This window comes from Corvus moneduloides, chromosome 10 (genome assembly GCF_009650955.1).
Source record: "Corvus moneduloides isolate bCorMon1 chromosome 10, bCorMon1.pri, whole genome shotgun sequence".
Classification (NCBI taxonomy): Eukaryota; Metazoa; Chordata; class Aves; order Passeriformes; family Corvidae; genus Corvus; species Corvus moneduloides.
In genome coordinates, this window is record NC_045485.1 from 18864725 (window position 1) to 18891285 (window position 26561).

General features: G+C 41.9%; 2 protein-coding genes and 1 long non-coding RNA gene across 5 annotated transcripts in view; all 3 read right to left on the reverse strand.

Annotated features, from left to right (window-relative positions):
* Positions 1–482: 482 nt before the first annotated feature.
* LOC116448610 lies at positions 483–6520 on the reverse strand. 2 transcript variants are annotated; one of them, XR_004242061.1, is made up of 4 exons: positions 5739–6520; positions 1555–1746; positions 1067–1187; positions 483–597 (listed from the first exon to the last, which is right to left on the reverse strand). It is a non-coding gene; the product is annotated as an uncharacterized LOC116448610 (long non-coding RNA). The 2 variants fall into 2 exon arrangements; XR_004242060.1 differs by having other exon boundaries at positions 483–1187.
* Positions 6521–10864: 4344 nt separating this feature from the next.
* Positions 10865–26561, reverse strand: part of LOC116448607 (cytochrome P450 2J2-like) — a 40481-nt gene continuing 24784 nt past the window's right edge. Inside the window, exon 10 of the mRNA XM_032119246.1 lies at positions 10865–15258. The gene's annotated coding sequence lies outside the window, so the exon portion shown is untranslated. The remainder of the gene's footprint in view (positions 15259–26561) is intronic.
* Positions 13101–26141, reverse strand: LOC116448608 (cytochrome P450 2J6-like). Of its 2 annotated transcripts, XM_032119248.1 has the most exons (9): positions 25824–26141; positions 24330–24492; positions 22472–22621; positions 21236–21396; positions 19104–19280; positions 17469–17610; positions 17086–17273; positions 16525–16666; positions 13101–15437 (listed from the first exon to the last, which is right to left on the reverse strand). In XM_032119248.1, the coding sequence occupies exons 1-9, from the start codon at positions 25992–25994 to the stop codon at positions 15259–15261; spliced, it is 1473 nt and encodes a 490-aa protein (XP_031975139.1). In that variant the 5' UTR covers positions 25995–26141; the 3' UTR covers positions 13101–15258. The 2 variants fall into 2 exon arrangements, with proteins under 2 accessions (XP_031975139.1, XP_031975140.1); XM_032119249.1 differs by lacking the exon at positions 19104–19280 and having other exon boundaries at positions 25824–26128.

Genomic DNA, 26561 nt, shown 5'->3' on the forward strand with positions numbered 1-26561 from the left:
AGTAATTATTATGGGGTGAGAAACAGGGCCACACTCTGCTATCTCCAACTTAATAGCATATTTAGAAATTATTAGGCACCGTAAAGATTGATTTTAGTGCACCAGAGGATGCAGTAATTACAGTTATCAAACTTAAAAAAGAAAGAACACCACTAAACCCCACTGAAGGCTTCACACTGATCAAAACCCCTGACTTGGATTTTGATTTTCTCAAAGACATCTTCCCCCAAGCCACATAGGTCTTAATCTACTGGCAAGACCACCTACATCAGGATGGATATGGATTTAGAGTATTCTGTTGACACAATAAATTGCATATATATACAGGCAGTGTTTTTCTGAAATTTCTGTGGGTTTTGTATTTAGCTTGTACCAGTTTAAGAGAAGCCAAAGGTCGTTACACTGGTACCTTTATACACGGATCTAACTCTTGAAATCCCGTATGGAAAAATGGTAAAAGTAACATCTCTGCAACAGGAGAGGGAAACTGAGTACAGATTTATTCATATTATAGCCTGTAGATAACATCCAGCATCCCATTCCCAGTGAAGAGTTCCTTGTGAGCTGTCCAAACTCACCTTTGGGTAGTTTTGCAGCCTGGGACAAAATGTAAACACAAGATGTGATTTTAAGTCAGTGAGAGGGATGTAATGCCTGACTTTGCTTTGTCTAAGGGTTGTACCCAAAGCTTAGTGGCATTAAGAGACCTCAGTGACAGGGAAACCTTGCAGTGCAATGTCCTGGGTCCCCATATACCCTGGGTTCACTTGTGCTGCTGTAACACACAATCTCTTGTAGAACTGCTTTTGCACATGGCAGGGTTGTTCAGTCCTTATATTCAATTCCACAGGATGGACAAATGACAGCACCTGACTCGTCTTGGAGTCATTCTGAATTTTAAAAAGAAAGCCCAATAATGAGTATTCAACAACTGTTGATGTGCAGATTCTATGCAGAAACTCAAAATTCCCAAGGCACCTTACACTGCAGTATTAGGGCAGTTGAGTCAATATGAGCCATGAGCAAGGACACAACACATCTGAGTGCAGCCACACACATTTCCCACCTTGCAGTTCCAGATACACCATCATGGAGTGCTCAGCATAAAGCGAAGGTGGAGTCTGAGCCTGCTCTGAAGAGATCTGTGGTCACTGCACTCTGAATGTAGAGAGTGTGTCATCCTCTGCCTGCAGATAGGAGATAGGCAGTGAGATTTAAGACTATTTTAACAGCATAGCAAATTCCCAGCAACAGATCTGTTTTTCACCACAGGCTCCATACTGAGTTGATGAAGCTGGTAAGACAGCAGCCTTGTTGTTCTGTTAAAAAAATACAATCTTGCTGAAGAGGAAGACAGCACACAGTAAGTTTTCTTTCAGGCTAGAGTGAAACAACATCACTCTCTTTATGTTTTAGGTTGAATTCAAAGAAAGAAATAGCTCAACAGTCCCTCAGGAAGAAAAGAAGGAGAGGAAGGCAGAGTGCTGCTGGAAATACCTTAACTACAAGCATTTGAAATATGTAGCAGCTGCCTAAGAGACAATTACTAGTTACCTTGAACATCTCATTCAGGCATGCAGCAATGAAGTCCTGTGGCTGTGCAGGCACCCAGCTCTTCTGGTGGTGCCTGATCTCAGCCTTAGTAAGAGTTCACAGATCACGCAAGTGTGTCGCTGCCACCGGCCTTCTCATCAACAAAGTGCCTGAGGGCCTCAGTGATGATGGGAAAGTGTCCTGGAGCTGCACCTGGAAATACAAGCAGGGGAATGCCATGAACATCTTGGCTTCACAGAGCATTTACAGGCTGAATGTTCACAGCTGAACTGGGCCTAACCATTGCAGTGATCCAGATTTGTTACTTGTCTGACTATAGGAAATGTATGACCACTTAATTAGTCTAAAAATTATCTTGTAGGGAAGTGTGTTAAGGATGACCATTACCATACCTTTTTGCATTGCCTGCTTTCCACTGGTAGCTTTCAGATCTGGTAGATTTAAATGCCCTTGAGTACAATTTTTCTTAAGTTTTTTAAGTGATGACTTTCCCAAATGACCTGTTCCTTCCTAAATTTTAAGTCAACACTTGTCTGTAGTTCTCAAAGCCACATTCATGTTAGCTTGTCCTGTTTATTCTGGATGGTTCTTCCAGCCACAGGAAATCAGGTTATTACAAAACCCTCCAAGGCACAAGCTAAGAGGAAAAACCTGATTCTGGCCCCATGGCAAATTTGATGCTGCTTATTATATATGTAAAGTCAGGCCAGTCTCTCTGAAGAGAGCTGTTACAGGAGATTCAAAGGTCTGTAGGCATAGCAAGCCAGGAGTGGTTGCAGAGGGATCATTATTGAGAAAAAAGGGGACAGCAGTGAGTGCTGGCTGTAGCAGAGTTCAATGTTTATTTAAGAGCTCTTCTTCCTCTCTGTGCATTGGCAAAGAACAACCATTGCATGCCACAGCTCACTGAGGAATGCTGCCAGACTTTGATACAATCACAGGGAAGCCCTTGCTCACCTGAGGCCAGGAGGTGCCATGGAATTCTGCCATGGCCTGGGAGCCCCTGAGCGGCCTCTGGCACAGCCCCTGTAGTGAAGCAATGTCCAAAAAACACATCCGTTTGATGGCAGAAGGGAATGGAACAGAGAGATCTGTGCCTACAAACAAAGCAAGCTCCATAATTAACTTCTGTGATATGCTCTGACCCTTTGTTACACTGAGCTCTTGATTTGTATGCGATTACACAAATAGCTGAGACTGCAGGAATCAAGAAACAAACTGGGGGATTGTTCCTCCAGCACCTTTATCACGAGTGGGGGAAAGACTTCATCCTACAGGAAAGTGCAGAATCAGCCCAGTTTGGGAGCCTCTCGTCTGTCACTTTCTCCCATAAAGGGTTATCAGGAGAGCAGTGAGTCAGGTGTTACATTCTAGGCTCCAGTGTGAAAGCATCAGCTGTGTAAACCTCTCATCAAACCTAGTGTGGAAATTGCAACTTCCAGCAGAAAAAGCAGTGCTGGGAATAAGGAGAACGAGTCTATGTCATGAGCATATACTGATCTGTATTTCACCTCTTCCTCTGACAAAGAGCTCAGTGAAGCAGCAAGCTTCATCCCAGACCCAGGCTTCCAGGATTTTCTTCCCTAGTCCTGGCTTTCTCAGTCATCAGCCTGAATCATCTCTGCTGCTTCCAGATGTGCCCACTGGCAAAGATGATGCCTGCAACAAAATGGAGAAGGACTGGGGAGAAGCTTGGGACTGGTGCAACCCATGGCATTGGCCAGGGAAGGGATAGGAGAAATTTCATCCTGCTGTCAGGGAAAAAAAAAAGGCCGGAATCATGTTTCACTATTAGAATCTTAAAAGGCTTTCACAGCTACTAATGTATTGCATTATTATTTATGGTGGTCATTATTCATGTGCCTGCAGCTCGATTAGCCATCAGTGCAGCAACTGTGACATGTTACCCAGAAACATTTTAGCAGGATTCCTCCATTCACGTTGCCCACCGGAGGTGATTGATGGATACTGCAAAATCATAAATACTGCTTTTATTATCTTTCCACGATTACTTGTTTTCCAATCCTATAGCCTTTTCAGTGTAGCAGTACTTACACAAGGACCAGCCTCCACCATTCAAGTAGGAATTATAGCTGTAATTAGCAGGCTCAGCCATTAGATGGTAATGTTCGCTCACTGCTGTGCAGGAGGATCTGGTGAGGCCGGTGGGGCAAACTTTTCAATCCGTCATTGATCTGGAGTTTCTCTTCGGAGATGTGCTGAGTACCCTGAACAGTCTGGGAAGTATTTAACTCCTACAGATCCTTCTGATTGCCAGTGGAGTTTGGGTTTTCAGTAGTTCTGCAAATCAAGTCTCTAGCAACTATAAATTAGACACCAATTTTAAACTCTTTGACCTAGTTGAAAAAGACCTAATTGCACAGAGGGAGGAAAGACAAGACACTGTTACCTTGCGCAAAGATGTGGGATTTCAGATAGGAACAACACCAGCTAGCCTGTGTATGGGATAGGAGGTAAGGATTTCTGAACATATGTTTTAGGAATTTTAAGGTATAAAACAGAGGAATGAATAAAGACTGTCCCTGCACCATATGCAACTATATACATATCAATGTAACTATATAAATGAAATGTGACCTTCTTCTGAGCAGTTGCAGCACTTTGATAATATATGCTGGACACTTTAAAGATGAAAAGGCACCTCTTTGCTCCAGGGACATTCAGGGAACTGGTGAAAACATGGCTGTTAAGCTGTTAAGAGTCTGAGCACAGTTTCAACACGTGTTGGGTTCTGCAGCTTGCTCTTAGGAATCCACAGGTAATGTGTTGCTGAACTCAGAACATGTATGAACAGAACTGCATCTCTCTAGGTGCATATGCAGGCCTCCTCCTTTGCAATTTTTGGAAAAAAAGATGTAGCCAGGGATTCTGGAATATGCTGACCATACTGAAAATGCATGCAAATATGACTGGGCACCTGGTTGATGTCACTTGCATCAGGAGCAATGGCTGTTTTCCATAAGAGAAAGTAATTTGAAGGATGGTTTTCATAGCAGCTGAAGTCCAATCTTTTACCTTAATAGACCAAGTAAGGTGGAAAGGAAAGAAAAAACAAGTGCCTGAATCCCTGAACTGGATTCCAGCTGGTACCCAAAGGAACAGCAGAGCCTGTTTTTTCTTTTGTACACACAGGAAAATAGGAAGCCTCAATAATGCGCTTTGTCTCACACGTGTCCTAGGCTTAGGGACTCAGCTCTTTATCAGTATAGGTATATTTCCCAAGACAGACAGAGATGGGGGCATAGCCTGAATCCTGAGCATAAATCCTTCCTGGCTCATCTTGACAGACGCATTGTGTAGACCATATTGTCAGTAATATTATTAATGTACCTCTACATTGTCAAACAAACAAAAAATAAAAGCCAGAAAAGCAGTGTGTGATACCCTACCCTACCAAAGAGTACAGACAATATCACCTGGCTGCAGGTCTGTGCAGTTATGCACTTAATTGGATTAAGACTTTAATCCATCCACTTGACTGTTTTGCAGTGCACGGTGGCTCTGGTGATTACTGACACTTGCAACACATGCCCAAACCCAGCAGAACTCTGGAGAAGAGGAAATTTTATCTCAACACGACTTCAATATCGTAACACCACAGGTAACATCACTTTTCTTCATCCTTTTGCCTTCATTCCTCTTCTCAACAGCAAGGACTGGCCTGGAGCAGTAACACCTCTAGTCTCACCTGCTTTGCTGCTTCTGCCCTGGCCAGGCCAGGGGTCTTCCAAGGAGCATTCCATGGCCTTATTGTGCCAAGACACAACCAGCAGTATTGCCAAAATAAGGGCTACAGAATTAGGTCCTTAAGCAAATAAACTTTGCTTACTGCTTCTCTTTGAGGAGTATTGCTGATTCTTCCTGTTTCTTTTCCTTCCTCCTTGTAACTTGTACCATAATAACAGGATTCCTCAGACATTATTTTTGGCCAGGTGATTGATCAGTGCTTTACACCACGTCCAACTGTTGCTACAGGCCCATTCCACTCATTACTAGTCCTCTCGAAAGTCCATCAAGGAGACACAGGGCTTGAGTTCTAATTGGAAAGCTCATAGTTCAGACTGTAGCCAGGAAGTAGCAAAAAGGTGCTTCTACATTCTAGCCAAGAATACATTAAGAGTCTGCAGCTGAAATATTCATGAAACTATAAAAAGCACCAGTACCTTCAAGAGTGTTTCATGGTGAGTTTGGAAGTCCAGTGTCCACAGCTGGTTAAGGAGATAGGTGTCAGTCTTGGAGGCAGCTTCCTGTAGGCCCTCTGGATGCTCAAGTGTATCAGAGAAATCCAGATACAGAGAAAAACAAAAACACACACAAAAAGTTGACTCATAGAAAACATGGCTGTTCTCATGTCCCAGCTCACTCAGCTGTGACCTGATAGCCCCAGAGCCTGCAGCCCCCAGATCCACACTCCCACAGGCATTAGCCATGTTGGAGCACTTGGACAGCCCAGGAAATTAACCATGTCTAGTCCCAGGCAAAGGCATCTGGGCAGCAATGAGTGTGTCCTTTCCACTGTACTAAGAGTGAGCAGGAGAATGGATCGAGTGAACTGATGTTGGTCCCTTTTCAGCTCCCACAGTGAGAGCAAGGCTGGTGCCCTGCTCTGGACATAAGCTTAGACTTTAAAGACCTGATTCACTTCTCCCCAGGCTACAGATCTCCTCTGTGATCCTGGACAAGGTGTTTCAGGTAGTTTCAAGTTACAGTCAGTCTGTAATCTACCTGTAAGTAAAATGGGCTGAAAACAAAGAGCCCCATCCCCTCATTTTCCCTTTCACCAGAGTTGGATCCAGCAACACAGAGCTATAAAGTGCCTGGATTCATTTGGCTGATCTGTTGGAAAGCCTTTCAGTTTTAGTTGCAGTAACAGTTTTCTGCTGGCTCAGCAGTCTGAACACACTCACCTGCTGGCTGCTGCCTTACTGAGCCGAGTGAGAACATGGCCAAGGACAAAAGTGGGCAGGACCACCCCTTTTGGCAGACTCACCGATCATTTTAGCTGCAGCACAGAGCCCTGGGCTGCTGCTGTCACATATACATTCCCAGTTAACCACTCCAGTGACAGTAAACAGAGAACTACCCTGTACAGAAATTACATTACACTCTCTGGTGATTGTTTCCTCCTAATGCACTAAAACATCCTCAGCTAATGCCCTAATAAGATTTTGCAGGTATAAAGTGTACGGATGGCTCAGGAATGGAGAGACATAATAATGGGAGAACTTTATGGAAGACTGAAAACAAATCTAATGAATTTGTTATTCCTCAGAAACATTGTGGAAGACAATGAAGCATTGCAAAATACTTCTCAAGAGCCCAGGAGTTGCCAGTACTGTTTTCTCCCTGGAATAAAACCTTTCTCTGAGCGAGAATTTTCAGCATCGGGAATCTGCAGGACATTCAGGGGGTCTGCCACTGCTTGGAACAGGCTGTACTGGTGAAGGACAGTGGTGGCCTGTAAGGAAGGTATTCCTTTGATCCCATGTTGCAGCTGTATATTAAGGATGGGAGTTTCCCCTCTCTCAGTGAATGTGCAATTTTTCAACACTGTTGTCTCATCAGGACCACCCTGGGAGAGGCCTGGGGAACTGGTTGAGCTCACAGCACAGTTGCAGAGACATTGTACTCTCCAGTTATCTTACACAGGCTTGTTGTGTGCCCGGCTCCCTCTGCTTTCATCCTGACTCTCACAGAAAGGAAGAGTGGGTACTTCTTGCCAAGGTGCAAGGCAGCAAGATGAAGCTAAAGGGCCTGGGTGAGTCCATGATTCTCAATAAATCAAGTGTGTTTGTCAGCTCACAGAGAGTATGAATTTCCAACTGGATGCAGTTTTAGAAGTGTTTACCTTTGTGCTGACCTTGGTGTGTTCTCTGGGAAAGCACAATCCAAGCGGTTTTGCATGTGACCTCATTAGTCTCCCATCTTTTCTGGAATAAGTCAAAATATGGAGCAGTGCCCAGTGCGAAGTGGTCCCTGCGGTTTCTGTTCCTGCCAAAAAGAGGCTGTGGAGAACCCAGACCAGGTTGTCCTCATCATATTGCAGAGCTGGGGTTGCCTTTAATCTTCAGGCAAGAGAGGGGTGAGTTTAGAGTACAGCCAACATTACAACATATACAGTCATCAGCTCCAGATGACTTCAGCCAACAATAGTTTGCAGAATCTCTGATTTTCCAAACCAGATCAATGTGAAGAGCAGTAGAAAGTAGAAGTGTCTTACAAGTTTCTGTCTCTTCATGCTTAAAAAACACCCTGTCTCATAGGCAGTGTTAAAAAGTGTTTTGAATGATAGCAAAGGATCAGGCTGGAAGTCTTTCAATGGCAGATGTTTCTTTTAGAGATCTGCTGATCTGCTGAATTCAGAGTACTTCATGGGATTTTCTTATATCAGTGATCGTTTTAGGACAAGTTCATAGAGTCCCATTCCCCCACCACTGTCCTTCCATGCCATCCTGCAGGACAGAGCCCCTGGTGACCCTAGAAAATGTAGCAGTTGTGTGCTCCTTCTTTACCAAAGAACGTGCAAAACATGCAAGCTCCTGACAAGTGAAAACCTTCTTGAGAAGATCTCAACATATTGAAGTATCCAAGATATATTTTGGCTGTAAGATCTACTACTTAATTTTTCCAATAGCTGTGTTTTGACATCATGTTGATGGTTCAGTTTCAGGACACTGATTAGAAGCATTTAGAAATACATGGCTAAAGCACCATTAGGAAACATCCAAAACACCTAAGGTGTGTGACTACAAAAAAACCCCTTGTCTGTATTTTTCTAGGACATGCACATCCCCTCCCTGTGGCATGTTGATTTCTTTCCCTGGAAACCATCTTCCTCATTAGAGAATCATTCAATTCTGGGTAATCTGATTTCTCCTCTCCCAGGATGACATGGCCCCTCTTCCAGATCATATGACTTTACCTCTAAAGGTGTTCATGGTTTTTGCAAACTAGCAACATTTGCATTAGAGAAAATATTATATATGAAACACCCCTGATTGTCTGACTTAAGGTGCTGGATTGTGTCCCTGAAGACAAAACACACACATTGTTGAATGCCAAAGTTGCCAGTCGTTTTCCCCTGCTCTACCAGTTTGAGTATCCAGGCCACTCCATGAAAGCCTGAAGTCATCTGTCTCCTTTTTCCTCATTATGGAGAAAATTTCTTACTTGTAAGATCACACTACAGAGCAATAGGTCTTAGGGAATAATGGGCTGGGGAAGAGTGAGACCATCACTGAAATGTACCAGTGACTGTATGGGTTACCATCAAATATGACAAAATAAAGGTAGGTCAGTTGGCATGATTTAGGCTGGTATTTTTTAAGGAGAGAGGCTTAAATAAATCTGTATTTGGATTAATAATCCAAAAATATATTAATATATAAGTCAAACATAATTTCTTTAGAAGTTCAGTACTGCTAAATATCATACCGCTTTATTTCTGTAACTTTTTTTGAACTTGGAAATCTCCCCATTAGCCTGCCTCTGCTTGGAGCAATAAACTAAAAGTTTTCAAATTGACTTAATTGTTCCCTGAGGGTGAAAATACTGCTTTCTTAACTGGCTTTTGGCTGAGTCACAAACATTCCATTTTTGTTCCCTCTCAGGCTTGGAAGGTTCCCCTAAATCCACACTCTTTTCCATGGGCTCTGGCAGTGACATTTGTTTTCACAAGAGTAAGCTACAGATACAGCATTACTCCACATATAACACCCCTTATTTACATGGCATCTTTTGATTATTTTATCATTTATCTGCTAGCTACTTTAAGTTCCAAGTTGTATAACTTCCTGCTGATGTTGTGTTGGCTGTGGTGCTATCTGAAGCCAGCACAGCCTCTTTTCAGTCATGGGGAGAGGAGCTGGCTCAGGGGGTCTGGTCTCCTTTTCCCAGCACAGCTGTGACACTGCAGCTGAGGAAATTAAAACAGGAGCTGCTGAATGCTCCCTTGACTCTTTGCTGCTCCCTGTCCGTGCTCGGGGCTTATCAGGACAAAAGCTGAACTCCTTTTACTCCAGCAGTAGGAAAGAGGTTTTTCTCCTTCCCACCATTTTGCTTCACTCCTTGTAATTTTTCTTTTCTGGAACCTTCAGCAGGGCAGCGGCTGCTGAGATGAAATTTGTTTAATATATGACACTTTCCTACCAGCTATTTCTCACTTAGTGCACTGTAGTCTTTCAGCTCCTACTGAGACTTCCCTCTTTCCCCGAGGGGGAAATTGTAAAAGCTATTTTGAATGGAAATTTCATCTAAATTATTATTCCACTCAGTACATGGAGAAAGAAAATTTTAAAATCCTTTTGATTCAGTCTAAAAGATAGGATTCATAGCTGCTGTGTTTTTAAATTTGATTGCTTTATTTCCTGTGGATGTCTCTGAAGCAAGGAGAAATCTATAGTGAAACCCACAATTTGTTATGCATTTCTGTAAGATATGTTTCCATGTGCCTATAAAGCCAGTGATTTGCTCCAGCTCATATGAGTTCTGTGAAATCACCTTAACAGATAATTCATACAGATTTATAGTGGTTCCTCAGAGCATCCTGGAGAATGACCCAGATAATTTAGGACTATTTTTCCTGTGTTTTCTTGTGCCCACATTTGTCTATTCTATGAATTATTTTCCACATTGTGTCTTCATTTTTATGTTCAACCAGACCCATAAACTCCTTTTTTTCCTCTAAGAGTTCTGCAAGGAGTTTAGAATCATTTTCAAATGTCACATTGCAAAGCATGTTCTACTCTTCAACTCTCCTTAATCACCAGTGAGGATTGTAAAAGGATTTTAGGGGGAGGGATTTCCTTGTCTTGGGTTACCCACTGTTCCCAGTTCAAGGCTGCCCTTACAGCATGGACTTAAATGCAGATCTCACACACAATGACAAATGGCTCCTTAACAATATGTTAAAGGAAGTGTGTGTAACACCAATTCAATTAGCATATTACCTGTCTTTTTTAAACATGAAATTTCATTTTAGTACTGAAGAAAATCAGATTTTCTGTTCACAGTGCATTTTTCTCACCTGAAGGCATTTAGCAAATGAATGAATTAAGCTTTGAAAAGTGCCAGAGGCAAAACTTTTAATCAAAGAGAAGTGAATAGCATTTAGTGCATTTTGGCTCATACTCCAACATTACGATTGCTCGGATGGGCATCTTTTTCTAGGTTCCCAAGCTGTGTCTCAGTAGGCACTTGGTCAGAGCAGTGTCTGAAGTAAGATGAAGTTATTCAAGTGGAAAATATAAGAGTGTGACATAATAATGACAATAAATGTTCAAGAGGAAGATTAATATGAAACTATTTTAATTCTGAATGTTACAGAACTCAAACACAGCCATGGTGTGTCAGGTGAAAACTCAGCCAGTCTCATGTCCTGTTTCTGACAGCACGTGATTGCAGATACCTTAGAAAAGTTTGTAAGAACAGTACAAATGCCAAACACTGTATTGTTATTTAACAACCCTAAAGTAATTTTCCTGCTGAAGATATATCCAACTGCTTTTTGAACAGAAAGAGATGTTTAGTACAAGTCCCATGATGAGGCTCAGATTACCAACACAGCATGTGCAGTGCAACCCCCTCTGGCTCTTCTGACCCATCTCCCTTTTTGTTGCATTTGACACCTGCCAGATCTTCCACTGGAGAGACAGCAAAAATTTCCTGTTCTTTCACTTCCTGTTTGTCCAAGAGTTTCTAGACTTCCCCAAAAGTACAGAAATAGTTTCCCCAAATACATATACTGGTGCAACAGATAATTTCTGGTTTTGAAAATGTAATCCCATAGATGTCAGATTCCCCCACTACACAGCATTGATTCACTGGGTCGTACAATGAAGCATCCACACGGACAGTTTAGCCGGGTTCTTTGAAACAAAACAGTTTCCCAAACAACTTATTTGAATAGAAGTGAAAAAATCAGCTGATGCTTTTAATCTCTGGATGGATGCAGAATCTACAAACTTTTACACAAGGCTGTCTTTGTCTCCAGTGCCTGCTTTCTCCTTTTGCCATGGTAAATAGCTTCCCTGGAGTTTGGCGTGTAGCCTGCTTATGGCTGTGGCACTAATATTGCTACCCAGGAAAGCCCCACCATGAAAGAGAAAGAAAAGCACAAGAAAAAAATTAGCAGAGGATCTGGGTGGCAGACAACTTGCCAGTGCTTTCCTGAACTGTAACTTAGCAGAGCTGAGCACCATATAATGCTAGGCAGCTCTTTCATATCCATCAAAATTAACTATTTTAGGCTTTCTGGATTCACACACTCCTGCTATCCTGCAAATATGAAACAAAGCAGCACTACTGCAGTTCTGTGACATGAACTCACTTTTACCCTAAGGAATCACAGTGGTTGCACATCTTTCCCTGGAATGGAAACCTGCAACCTGATTTCAAAACATTCTAAACCATATTATTATGGATGACAGTTCTACCTTAACTCAGAGACCTGAGGCACTAGTTATAAAATAAAGAAAAAGATGGGGTGGAGGGTTAATCACAGCAATTAAAAGAAGTTACACCACTGCAGCCATCAGCAGCAGGGTGTGTACCTTTGAGCCTGGCAACTCTTTGATGGCGTAAGGCAGACACCTGCCATGAGGCTGGAACCTGTGGGCAGCCAAGTGATGACAGATCAGGAAGGAAAAGAGCACTTGAAAGGGCCAGAAAGCAATGGGAAGAACTGTGGCCAGGGGACTAGGGAATCAGTTGAACCCACCAGAGATAAGTCTGCTGTCATCCCTTACCAGTGCCCTAGGATCACTTCAACTCTTTCCCTACAACCTGCAAATTTCTCCACTGCCAGAGGTCAGTCTCTCCAGGAGCTGGAGGTATACAACTGAAGAGTTACTGAAAATTCTCTAGGAGGTGAAACAGCATTGTTTTCCACACTGGAAGCCCTCTCAAGCTTCCCAAAGGAGTGGAGGAAGAGCAAAGTTAATTTTATCAGATTACCTGAGTTTGTTTGCCTTCCTCCATCATCCCTCTCCAAATCTTTATGAAATATATGGGTGTAAAGTTGGTGCTGTAAGTTTCCAGACCCATGTCACTAGCCCAGTTTGGCTACTTGACCCACATGGACTAATCTATAAAGGAGGCTGCACACACCACACTGGCTCCCCTGCTCAGGAACAGCAAAACTGTTGTGCAAGACTGTCTGGAAACTCAGTCTCCAAAAGGGAAAGCTGGGGGTCTCCTGCTCTTCAGCCAAATTTTCAGTAGACTCTTCAAAAACAAATGTGCTTCTTTGTACCACCTGGTAGGGGCTGGTGGCTGGGGTCTTGGAGTGGCAGCACATTATGAGTTCTTTCCACCTCATGCCACTCCTGAGACCTGCCTGGTCACAGGGAAGCCATCTATCAATGGGACTGAGCACAGCCCCAATGGATTCACTGTTCCAGCCCTTGAGCACAACCAGCTTCACACAGGTCTTAAGATTAAGCCTCTTCAGGAAGTGGCAAGATGACAAGTGGAGTGGGCAAAGACAGGAGAGGCACCACCTGTAGAAGGGTGTTGGAGGTTAGGATTTTTTTCTTTTTTTCTTCCTCCCAGGGAATTTTTCTCCTATTTCTTGCCTAGTTAGAGATGAAGTCATCACTTGTAAGGGTTTGATAAAAGCTACAAATGGCACTACAAAGTCTCTCCAAAGTCAAGCACAGAGGACCAATATCCTGTGACAGCCAAGGCAAGAATGATTTGTTTTTAAAATTCATAGACAACAGACATCAGATCAGAGGTAACCTGCAGTTGTACCAAATATTGATAGGATTTAAATGGAAGGTTTTTTCAAACAAAGAAACAAACAAACAAAAAAAAAAAACCCCAAAAAACAAAAAACCAAACAAATAAACCCTCCCAAAAACCAAAACCAAAACAAACAAGGGTGGAGGAGAAGCACAGATAAAGCTGGAAAGGAGGCTGAGCAGGAGTGTATAGGCCCTGGAACATTCTTTGATATGCTGTGTGAAGTAACAGGCTGGATTATTTATTACAGCTATTGCTTTGTGAAAGCCCTTGCTGCCCTAATTTCCCTTCTAGCCCTGCAAGCCTGCCAGTGCTGGGTTGTGCTGGAGCAGAGCACTGTCAGCACTACAAGGCATGCTAGGATCTGGTCAGGTCTCACTTTTCTGTAGTTACATTCTCCTCCATTTTAAATTCAGGAAGTTCAGATGCACCACCATGATTTAATTATAAATACTTTACATTCCAACATAAAAGTGCTTTTGGTCCTCAATACAAATTTGATGCTAAGTTTACAGTAGAGTTTACAGGCAGCTCTACTCAACTCCAACATTTGAATCCTTTTCAAAAGTGATTTGCATACAAGAATTCTCTAGCACTTCACCTTAACAGAGTTACAGCTAAGCTTGGCTGTCACCTCCAGCTGTGTGCTCAAACAGTCTCTTCTCAAATTGAATCAGTGCCAATGAGCAGCACTGTAACAGTTATTTTAGAATTCCTACATCACATTGTCATTTATGTCTTTTCTTACACTAAGTCACCTCTAGTGTGCCCTCCATAGTTACTGTGCTCTTCTTTCCATAATCTGGAGCCTTAAAGAACAAGTAAATGAGATTTTACAAGCTTCCTCCTGAAAACACACTGGTGACTGTTTTCAGCTCAGCATGGATTCCTCTACTAATACTTGTACGGAAAAAAAAAGGAGAGAGAAGCTTGATGTCATCACATCAAGCTGAATTCTGAAATAGAGTTTATATGGATAAAGGGAAGGTGGGTGCAGGAACTGAAAGAGGGCGAGGGAGATCTGAAAGAAATCGAATGGAGACCAGGAAGTGTGGTATGGGTTGTAATGAAAAAAGTAAAGGGCACAGAGAAAATGGAGCATATGTGAGTGTTCAGGTAGCCCCTAGAGGCTGCATTCCAAAGCCTCTACATTCCTCTGTCATGGAGTTAGCAGTGAAACTCACCGGCAAAGTGACTCTCTCATCTCACATTCAACGCCTCATCCAAGCAGAACTGATAATGGGTGTGATTCTACATCATTAAAAATAAAACAAACATTAAAAAACTAACTAACACATCGATAGTAAACACCAAATTTAAGTTTCTTTCTTCAACTTTAGAATGACTTTTTACCAAGTATGTGGGAGATACTTAACATCAAATTCACATGTGAAGGCACACGCATCCTAATGTGTTTCCTGGGATTTGGGTGTTGGTTTGGTTGTTTGGTTTTTTTCCAACTTGTTGACAAATTCAAGTGGCTAAGTTCAGGACAATAAAACCAAAACAGAGCTTTAAAACTGTGCTTTCCAAAGTCAAATTACTTGAGGTCATCAGGCCATTCACAGAAATGGCACCTACTCAGCTCTTGCTGAGATACTCTGTTGAATTTTCCTGAGGTTTGCTCAGGACTGTGCATGAGGATGATTCTGCTTGGCTAGGACAAGGGGACACAGCGTGGCTTCAGCTGGGAACCACAGCATCCGGCTTCAACTGCTCTCAGAGAGGAGAATATGGTCCAGATCCCTGCGAGAACATCTGTGACTTTTACGAAGACCAGACCAAAAAAAAATATTGTTAGTCTGGATCTTGGCTTGCATCCACTTTCTGAAGAGCTCTGGGATAGACTAATATCAATAGCCAGAAGGAGGTTTATACACTTGAGAGGAAATTCCTGGAGGTAAAGGTAGCTGTCTCATGCTGGCCTGTGACTGCTGCAGCCTAGCGTGGAATGGCACAAACCCTGTAGGGGTGGGGCTGCAGTGTGCCCCCCAGAACGGGCTCAGTGCTGATCTTGCTCACGCCCTCGGGGAGCCGGAAGGTGAACGCCCGCAGCAGGCTGGCAAAGAAAATGAAGAGCTCGGTCCTTGCTAAGTGCTCCCCCAAACACACCCGGTGCCCTGCAGAGGGAAGAGGGGAAGGACAGTGAGTATTTAGGAATTTTCCAGTTTTATAATCACTTAGTTCATGCCTGTTATAAGCAGAGGTGCCTTTTGCTTTGTTTTGTTCAAGGACAGGATCATGAAAGCCACAGAACTAAAACTATGTGAATTCCTTCTCAAAAACATCCCATCCAATGTCCTAGGTTAGGAGACACAAAATGAAGATTTCAGTGAAAATCCATGAGGTGACAACGTAATTTCTTTCTTGTCCTAACAGAAGATTATTTTGCTTTCACAGAAGATGTTGAACTTCAGGACCACACACAAAAAATCTGCCAGGTGTTTGCGCATACTTTAGTGAGTTAGCATCAGCAGAGCAAAATTACTTAGTAATGGCATTTGCAGTTGAACAGAGGCTTGGTCACTTTATGGGCAAAGCATGAGGCCTACTGTTAATTTCCCAGGATTCCCATTCCTTGGCTCCAATGGTATGAGCAGAAAAGGTGAGTATTACATTCACATTTCCAAATAGTAGACAAATACAAGGAAAGAAGAAGCCACTTGAATTAGAAAACCACTTCTGTATGGGCATTTAAGTGACTATGAACAAACTAAAAACCATCAGCAGGAACTTTACTGCTACCTATGATTACTGTGTATTGTTACCTCGTTTCCTTCTTTTGCAGCTGGGTTTTCAGTTCTGTAAGCAAGAACTGAATCCTTTGTTTATCAATGCCTTCTGCTTTCCTTTCAGCTTGTTTCTTTAAAAGGGATTGCGATTAACTCCAGAACACACAGGACAAATTACTTCTCAGGAAAATACTATGTGTAAAGAACATTACAGACAAAACCTGTGTAGGACTGCAGCATGCAGCCAGCCCAAGAGGTTCGGGGGTTTGAGTGGGATTCCCACCACAGTGTCCTAAGAACAGATTGGGGTCTGGCAGCACAGAAGCTTCTCCTTTGGCAGAAACAAGCCAGGAATGTTCTTTAAGAACAGCAAACAGCAGAGATAGAAGATGTTATCTGAAGAAATACCCTAATTTCATACTTCTGTATTCATCTTCTCATCTGTCAGGTCAGTTCAAACTGTCAATGCTTTTACCTGCTGAGAATGGTAAGAAAGCTTCTCGAGGTATGAAATTTCCTTCTTTATCCAGAAAATGGCCAGGGTTGAACTGTCGAGGTGTCTCCCACTGCTCAGGGTCATACAGAACAGATGCTATATTTGGTATAACAATGGTGCCCTGCAAAGAAGAAACTGTTGATTCAGTTCCAACTGCTAGTGCCTGTCACCCATCAGCTTATGCCTGATGGATAAAACTGTTGCTTGTTGGTATTTGGCCAAGTGCCAAGCTGGGCAGGGATGTCTTAACCAGTGCTTTGGCAAACCAGTTTCTCCTCTCAGTCCATCCCCTGCCAAACAGAGCTTGTTGTGATGATGGGCAGGAGCTTGAGCCTTCCCTGGCAGAGGCCTTATCAGCTGTGTGAGCACCTACATGCTAAGTAAAAGACTTCTTTCGTTCCTGGAGCCACAAATAGTAACTCTTCCCCAGGCACCACATTCCTGAGTTTAATGGAGAGTAGTTTATAGATGGAAAACAAGTTACAAAACTGAAATGTCTCTCTGCTGAAGAAAGAACAGAAGCTGAAAATGTGTCTGTACCTTTCTGACAGGGAATCCCAGCAGTGTTGTGTTCCTCACACACACCCTGGGCATGCCGACAAAGACAATGTTGCTGAAGCGCTGGATCTCATGAACCACAGCATTTGTGTAGGGCAGTTTTCTCCGATCCTCGTAGCAAATTAACTGGGAAGGACCCAGAACAGCATCCAGCTCCTTCTGCACTTTCTCTGCGGAGAAATATTCACCACTTCAGAGGAGAAAAATGTGCAAAATACTTTAACAAATCACTTTCCTTAGAGCAACAGAAAAATGTATTATTCCAGCATAGTACATTAGGTTTATACCCTGTGATTTAATATTATTTTATGCCTGAGTTTAGTATAGGATAATAAAAATATACAGGAAAACCCCACTACTCTCACCTTGGATGTCTGGGTTCACCACCATATAGAGCAGTCCCCAGTACAGTGTAGTGCTTGAGGTCTCTGATCCACCAAGGAAAAGATCATTTATGACATACACCAAATTCTCTTCATCATACTTGGGCTTGGCCCCCTCTTTAGACTGTAGATGGTGATAAAAAGTTGAAGTTAAAGCATAAAAATTATGCCATCCTGTATGCCCTCTGTGTGAGTCTTGTGAAACTTCCACAGCTGGCATGTGCACAAAGAATAGTCAAAATCACACTTTTTGATGAGTACTAAGAGTTCAGCAGTTTCCCAAATAGGCACAGTAAATCTGCATTGCTGTCTTTCATGAGATGGATTATTCTTTCATTAAGAAAAGGCAATTCTATGCCTGACGACTTAATCACAAAAGCTTCGAAGCACACTACAAGTTTGCAGTTAGCCTAGAGTTTACTTACATGCAAGTGCCCTACACTCTGTCACTCCTTGGCCTTGGTATCTAATGGTGCTAGCAAATACAAAAGGAAAACATATCTGAATAAAAGGATTTCAACAGAACATTTTGAGAGTAATTTCTTTTCTCAGTTCAGGATAAATGTGAACTGAGGGGAGAGATGTGTACCCAAGTATTTCCTTCTGAATAATAAGGGAACAACTAGAGAAAATACATTAGGCAAAAAAATTTTCAAACAAACAGATGGCAATAAATTGCACCCCTGACACCAGAGAAAGCTGCATCTTTGCCCTCTAAAATGCTTATTTTAGTAAATCTTGTCATACTCACTCAGATATTAAGTGTAAGATGATGTATCAGCTCCTTTCAGAGCCCATGAGCCAACACTGTGAGGACACAGCAGCCTGACTAGCTGAAAGTTTATGACCAGAGGTAGAAGCTACGTAAACTTCATCCACCCTAGGAAAGAGATGCTTCTTTTACCTCCTGAAAAGTTTGAAGCAGAAACCCTAGTGGTCTTAGCAGAGCCTCCCTGGCTCAGAGTCAGTTCCTACTATGGAAAAAATAGCCTGGGCAAGGAAGAAGATTAATGCTGATTATGGCATTGTTTGTGAAATTGTTTTCTAGGCTGTCCAATTTGAATATAGGTGCCAAGCCAGCCATGCCCTAAAGAGTGGGGAAATTAGAGGTAACATGGAGGTAATGATTCCCTGCCAAGGAAGGAACCAGACAGCTATGTGGCACAAGGACAGCCAGTGTTGGAGCACACACTGGATCCTGAAGAAGCATGCCTGCTGTTTCAGGGCAGTGACTTGTGCATGTGTATTTAATCCCACTGTAAACACGGGCCTTGCTGTAGAAGATGAGGTGGTCTACCAAACTTATGCAACCTACAGGAATAAACTGTCTCATATTTATTACAGGATTGAAGTATACTCATGGATATCTATGGAAAGCAGATGAGAACTCATGGGTTCACCCCCTATCATACTTCATGGCAATTCATTCATGTAACTAAAATACAAAACTGGATGCCTTTCTGAGAGACCTGGGTTATTAAGTCCCAAAATATTGTATTCATGTTAAGAAGCTTATGAAATGCAAGAAACTGTGGTGGAAGGGTCACACTGGGTGATTTAGTGGTCTGTTTGGCCTTATACTTCATAACAGCATGATCAGCCAGAACAAACACTTACTTTCTCAATCTCAGCCAGGTAAAAGTCAATGAAATCCTGTGGTTCAGCTGGTATCCCTCTCTCTACATGTCTTCTGATCTCCTTCCTTGCAAAAGAACTCAGGACATCATAGCAAGCCAACACCTTCTTATGAGGCCCAGGGAGGCGACACAGCAGCCAGGGCAGGATTTCATACATCTGCAGGAGTGACACACAAGGGGTACCCTGAGTTCTCTGTCACTGACAAAGCTGCTTTTAGACACACCAAAAGGCTGAATTGTCCTGCCCAGAAATGCTGATAGTGGAATAAACAAATTAGCATTGCTTTGAGCAGATTTTTGCCATCATGTGGGAAAGCTTTAATAGGAATTTGACACAATTCCAGGAGTCGAGGCAGTTCTGACAACACTCTGCTCATGCCTCTAAGTTTACTTGACTAATGAAGATCACTATTTGACTTCACTCCTGCACAGTTGGAGACCCCAGCTCTCACACACTCAAAATGTAAGGACATCCTTTCTGGATACCATGGGGCTACTAAAATTAATAGGTCTGCAGCCTCTAGTAACTGCTGGAATTTTTGGAGTTCACGAAAGAAATTATGGTCTGGGTATCACTCTAGGATAAGGGCTAATTTAATTTTCGTAGTCAGAGTCCTCATGACTGCTAAGGAGCAATAATTGTTCTTATGGTTAAAAGTATTACATCCTCAGACTGCTGAGTGTATTTACACACACATTTGTCAGCTCAAAATACTGTTCTCTATCTTGGATAGTTCTGTCTGTGTGGCATCTGCCAGTCCACCCTGCCCAGCAAAGAGCAGTTCTATCTCCTCTCCTTGTTCTTTCAGACCTAGCAAGCAAAGTCTCTCTAATTTTAAGTTTGTAGGTCACTCCATTACCACTTCTCCACCTTTGTTTCCCTTCAGAATCACAACAAAAGATGTCCAAGACCCTAGAATGTGTCTTACAGATTATTAGACTTCAGAACCTACTGTAACACTTCATTGGATCTAAAAGGAAAATAGTGCTGGAAATACCCTAAGATTCTGTTTGCTTTTTCATCCTGTTAGCTGTTAGTTTACACCAATCCCTTTCCTCTTAACCTTTGCACTGAAATGTTCTAAACTCATAGTAAGTGAGCTTAGAACCATTAATCCTATTAATTAATCTAATTAATTCCTATAATGTTTCATAATTTCATTTTGTACTATTGCAATTTGTTCCATTCTCATAACTCCAATCCACAGTGCTTACAAGCTCTTGCAGTAGGATATCCTGAACCTCCTCTGTATGTTAAGGTCTCCTGGTTTTGATCATCCACAAATTTAAACTACTTTTGTATTTTTAACTATGGAAAAGTTGTATAGTGTTAGTTTCATATAAAAGATTTGTTGAATAGCTTTACATCAGCATTTTAGTTTGCCTTCTCCTGTAAAACTCAAATGCCAATTAAATTTGCTGTGCCATCCACATTCCCCATTACACACAGCCTGTCCCTCTTTAAGGGTCTAAACCACAAAGTCTAATTCATGAGGAATACTTCAAGTGCACTTCAAGATGCTTCAAGTGCAAAGTTGGTCTTTATGGTGTTTTGTGGGAAGGAGCTCCTAAAAAATCTCTGACAGAATTTGAATTGTGAGACTGTCAGAGAATGTATATATTGTTTTTGCAATGTGTGAATGGTGAGCTATAATGAAGTAAGGGAAAGATTCATAGTGAATATTTTATCATTTGTGAGGTAGGGGAAAAAAAGAAAATTTCCAGCATATGATTCACAGAGTGATAAGAAGCAGAAGAGTGAACTCAATGATATCCATTTTTGGAGGAGAGAAGTAAATAGAAATGGGAGGAGCGGCACTGCAGAATTCAAATGTATTACCAACTCCAGTCTCAAATTAAATTTAGAGGTTTCTGTTAATAGTCTCAGAAATACCAAAGGATTTAAGGCCCCTAAGCTTGCAAAAAACCCAAGAGAGTTCTTAAAAATGGTTTCAAAACCAAGGAGGCAGTAATAAGGTCCCTCCCCAAGGACACTTCTTAGCTCCTAGCCTGCATTTGCCTGTTGCTCTGACTTTATTGAAGACCCATTTTTGAATCTGCTCTTTTACTTTCTACCTATTTCAGAAAAAAACCAGAATATGATTTACTCACCTGATGAACAAAGCTGCCTGCAAACCTGAATATTTGCTCTGTAGCACGGATCAGTTCATGGAAGGTTTTGTCCTCATCAGAGAAGTGATATCCAAAAACCACAGCACAAATTACATTTGAAATAGAATGGAAAAGAGGGAAAGAAGGATCCACAGGTCTTCCTGCAAACACAGTAACTTGAATTCACTCTCAGTGGTTTTTTTTCATGTGATCCTTAAACAGATAAGACTAAATGATAGAAAAGATTACATAAAATGTTCTCTTTATCCAGCTGGGGCGTGAATGAGGACAGAGATGTGGCACTAATATGAATTATGAAATTAAAACATAGTCATAGAACAGAGGACACTGTTAAACTGTTTCCTCATAGCTCTAAAGCAATCTCACAGCCCTTGCTGTGCAATAATGTTGTACAGCTAAGATCTGTTCTAGATCTGATCACATCAAATCTGCTGTCCTCAACTGTGAGGAGGAAGACAAGTGAGATTGGAGAAGGAAGTAATGCCACTGGAGATGAACTAAGGGAAGTCAGTGACAGACATGTTCAAAAATGTAAAATACTAATTACAAAGAAAGCCTGAAGGAATGTGGGATGGTTTAAGAAGAAGAATAGATGGACAGGAACTGCAAAGTAAATAGAATGAAACTATAATTGTCTCAGCTGTGAGCAGTAGATCATATCTCTGTCTGATGATTTTTTCTAAAGTTATGAGACAGATACCCATAAAAAGTGATTTGGATAGGAATGATCCTCTCTTGGACTCTCAGATTAACCTGATAATCCACTGAAGTTCCCTCCCACTTCCCACTTTCTTTGTTTCTCTTGTCAATAGTTACTTAGTCAGAGACACTGAAATATCCAGGGCACCCAATGTCATTGAAATTTAAGGGAATTACTAAACTCTGCAATACTCTTCAGTTCCCATGGCAGGCAGCCTGAGAATGGTTTGGCTGTGCAGTGCAGCAGCATCATGTCATTGTACAATATATCACAGACAAATTATCAGCCTGTGGAGGTGGAATATCAGAAGTTCCCAGCTTCACTAGATGCATGAAGAGCTATATAAGAAAGAAATACTTGTGATTCTATGCTCTATCTGCTCTTGTGCGTTGGTAAGTTTGTATACACCACCAGGGATCTACCCTGACCCTAGAAAAGGTAGGTAAGTTTGCATACTGAAGATATGGATCCATATCCAGACTGAAAAGTGCCTGATTTCTTAGCAGTTAAGATACCTTTTAGGTTCACAAAAAGCTCCACCAAGTGAGAGGCCTCCTCTTGCACTCGGTGCTCCAGGCCTTTTTTCCCCATTCCCAAATTGCGTAGAGTCATTATTCCAAAGCGTCTCTGCTGCTTCCAGGAGCGACCACTTGCCAGGATAATACCTGAGGGTGTTCCTTGGCATGTTACTATTTGCCACAGACATGAACAATTCATTTAAATATACATTATAAAATACATGGAGTAAATCAGGGAACACACTGTGATACAAGTATCTTTAGGTGAAATTATTGGTAACCAAAAATCATAGCCAAACATACCCCAACTATAACTAGACCACATATTCTTAATGTTGAATGTAGTTAATCATTGAATAGAGCAGTCTAAGGATTTTCTGACTGCTCTATTTCTTCATGTCTTAAAAAACCCCGAAACACCTTGAGATGCCTTTTTAGGAGATCTGCTTTCACCATACTCAAGTGAGATCACGCTCAGGACAGGAATAACTGGATGAATTTCCACAGAGTACAGGGCAGGGTATGTTTGTGGAGATGTAGATCAATTAATGTGATGGTTATAGGTTGAGGTGATGAAGGTGAAAGATAAGTGACATTTGGGCTCTGTTTCTACCCTGGAAGAGACAACGCTCCATTAATTGTTAGATAGCATTCCTGGTCACCTAAGAGCCCTGAACTGCTGCTGTGAAGGTGAGGTTTCACCCAGCTTTAAACAATCTGTATCTGCTTTGGTCTAGCAAATGCAGGGGCAGGGAAAAAAGACTGCAAACTGGTGGAATACTCCAAGAAGAAGTGGGTTTTCCTGTGTTGGAGGCACTCTCATAATCAAATGTTTGGGAGTGTCTGCAAGTAAGGCAGTGTGAATACTGAAGGAGGGTTTTATAGGTCTCTTGCTCATGATGGAAAGTGTTTGGCAACCATAACGTATACGGTTGTTGGAACCCTGGATTCTGAGAGTTTCAGCCTTCAGTGCTGAGAGGCAGTGATCCTCAGAAACACACTGTATTCGATCCAAAACCCTGGGAAAAGTTTCCTAAATTGTGTGATAACACTGAGGTTGTTGCTGTGTAATTAAAAGTTATGTCACTGGGTGAAATATGTAGAAATGTAGAAAATTAGGTTTAGAACATATAGGTTATAATAGGTTACAACATGGAGGATTTGGGGTGTGGATTTTTGTCTTCTTCTTTCTCCTTCTTCTTCACAAACCTGAATGTTCTGTCATTGGTTTAAAAGTTCCGCACTGCAGAACTTGAAAAGTTAGTAATTGGGTTGTAAGTAAAAACATATCTTATAATTGGTTAGTTTAGGCTTTAAAAAGCTTGGAAAAATAAAACTCATGGCCATTTTCCACCTTGCCAACTAGAAAGCACACCCTGTGCAGCTGTATTACTGATAAGATATAATAAACAACTAAGTCTAAACAAGAATACTCGATCTCCTGCGTCTCAATTCAAACTCTGAGTAAAAAGAACTCAAGATGTAAGAAGAAAAAGTAATATAAGGTTACCAAACAAGTGTTGCATTCATGTGATGTACAGCAAAATCATGTGTACCAAAATGGATTAGTCTGTGATGAGGGCAAGATTGCTGAGTTCTGAGCTGGGTTACATACATGTATACATCTTGAATACAGCAAAAAAGTCACTTAGAAACAACCTGCAGTGTTTCCCAGGCTGGGGAAAGCTCAGAACAAAAGGCACCACAGCAAACAGTAAAATATTCTCAAGAGCCAAGGGAGGACTTGAACAGTATCTGATGGAAGATCATTCTGAATGGGAGGGCAGAGTCTAACAAGGCAGAGTAGTTTTCAAGTCAACATTCTTGTGCACTACTAATGGCAGGAAAATCTCACCTTTTCCTTTGGCCAATGCTCTGAAGAAAGGTGACACCAGCCTCCCAGAAACATCTTCAGGGTGTGTGGTCATACCATCCTTCACTGCTTCAAATCCGTTCAGGATAACCACTGGGACCCACCCAAACCACAGAGTGTACATGTTACCATGAGTTTTTGCCAGCTGTAAGTGGAAAAGGTGCCAGAAAAAGAACAGGTGAATCCCCATATATCCATCTCGAACAGACGCTGCACCTGTTATTCACCAGCCCAGCGGACAGTTTTGTGCTGAAAACATCATCCCCATGAATATAATTGTAGCTAGAAGCAGGAAGAAGCTGTTGTTTTGCTGAGAGCAAGGCTTTCAGCAGCCAATTTTATTTACACCAGGGGGAAATTATATTCTTTTCAAAGCGCATTCTGCAGTAACTCCGCAGCAAAAGAAAGACAACTTTGTACTTTTATGTTGCATCACATCCAACTCCAACATTTATTTGTAGCTTGTTAATTGAACAGCCACACTCTGCACCACTCTGGGGCTCTGCGCCTCCAGCAAGTCCTTCCTTTGCAAAACAAAATAAGCTGACAAAACCTGCACCATCTGTCTTCTCCAGGAGAGGACATGGACACAGAAATTAGTCAATAGCCATGAAGTGCCAGAGGGCTGCATTTGAGTGCAGGGTCTCCTCACAGTACTGAGGAGAGCACTTACCATTGTACATAGCAGAGGTATCCAAGCAGGGATGGGCATATGGCAGAGGAATTCCAATCATGCATGAAAAAAGCTTTGTACAAGTACAGACTCTGCTCCAGCACACACACAATGATACAAAAAAGAAGGCAGGCAGTGGCTAAGGTGCCACAAAAACTACATCCAACTGATCACACCAGACACTTGCTTCTCCTCATATTTCTTTATATTCTGGCTTTCCTCTCCCTGCTAGAGCATCACAGCCTGAGTCTGCTCTGCACTCATTGGCCCGTGTATGTTCTCAGGCATCCACCTGGACTAGAGGTTACCTGCAAGCCATTAGAGGTATTACTGCAGCTGTCACTAAAAACAAGTGGCCAACAGTTTTCAGGAGCTGTAGGAAGATGGGGAGTGAATGCCCTTCCTGTACTACAAGCATATATGCACCCTATTACCCACTTTGTGATCAAATTAGGCAATGCCAGTGAGAATTTTAAAAAGTATCATGTAGGATAGCAGATACAGCTAGCATTATAGTGGATACAGCATCACACTTAGCAGTGCAGAAGCATCTTTTAGATTATTGGTATTCTCCAACTTTAATAAAAAATCATAAACCCTGTCTCCAAGTTTACTTGATTCATTAAGTTTCTCATGAAGGTGATCTATTCCTCATAAGAAGGTGACCCAAATGTAGGAATCAAACTGATCTTTATATGTCAGCGCCTTGTCTGTAACTTTTACAGACTTAAAACCTTCAGTTAATCACACTTTTTTCATTCATGGCTAAAAACAACCAATTAAGAGCATCTTAAAAGAAATACCTCCATCAGAAGATCCCGATGAAACTGAAAGTTCAAGTGCACCAAGTTTCCAAGCAATGGGAGAGGAGTTGGTCCAGGAGGGAATTGCTTGCAAGCTTTTCGCAACCTGAAAAACTCAACAATCAATAAAAAAATGATCAGGCCTATAAGACTTTGAGTTATTGTTAGCATTTCTGAGCTGATTTATCAGCTGATTTATAGCTGTCTCTATCAAAAAAGAGGTACTGGAGCTGGGAAAAAGTAATCTTGCTTCTTGTTCCACCAGTTTTGTCTGCAGACGGAGTTCTACAAAGTCTCAGTTCCTTTCCCGCCCTCTGTCCCTCCCTCTTCATCAACGCCTGCCCTTTTCCTTTGCCATACTGAGATGTAGCAAACTGATCCCTGACCAAAAGCACATCTCTCTGCTTACTGCAAGCCTCAGTATGGAAACGTGGAGTCACTTGTACTCAAGGTATTTTTCCTGAAGCTTGTATCAGGGAACTGCTGGTGTCTATTGGGAGATCTGGATTGGAGTGACATCAGGTGAGAGCCCTTGCTGACCACTGGACATGAGATGAGTGAAACTCAGTTTCATTTGCCTTGGGAACTTTTAAAACATACATAGTGATTCATCTCAGAATCACCGAATTCAGATTATGAGTGTTACATATAGGTTAGACTACATAGTTACATAGAATATAGTTACAATAGTATAGAGTGTATATTTACAATAGGTTAGATTGGATATATAGTATGCAC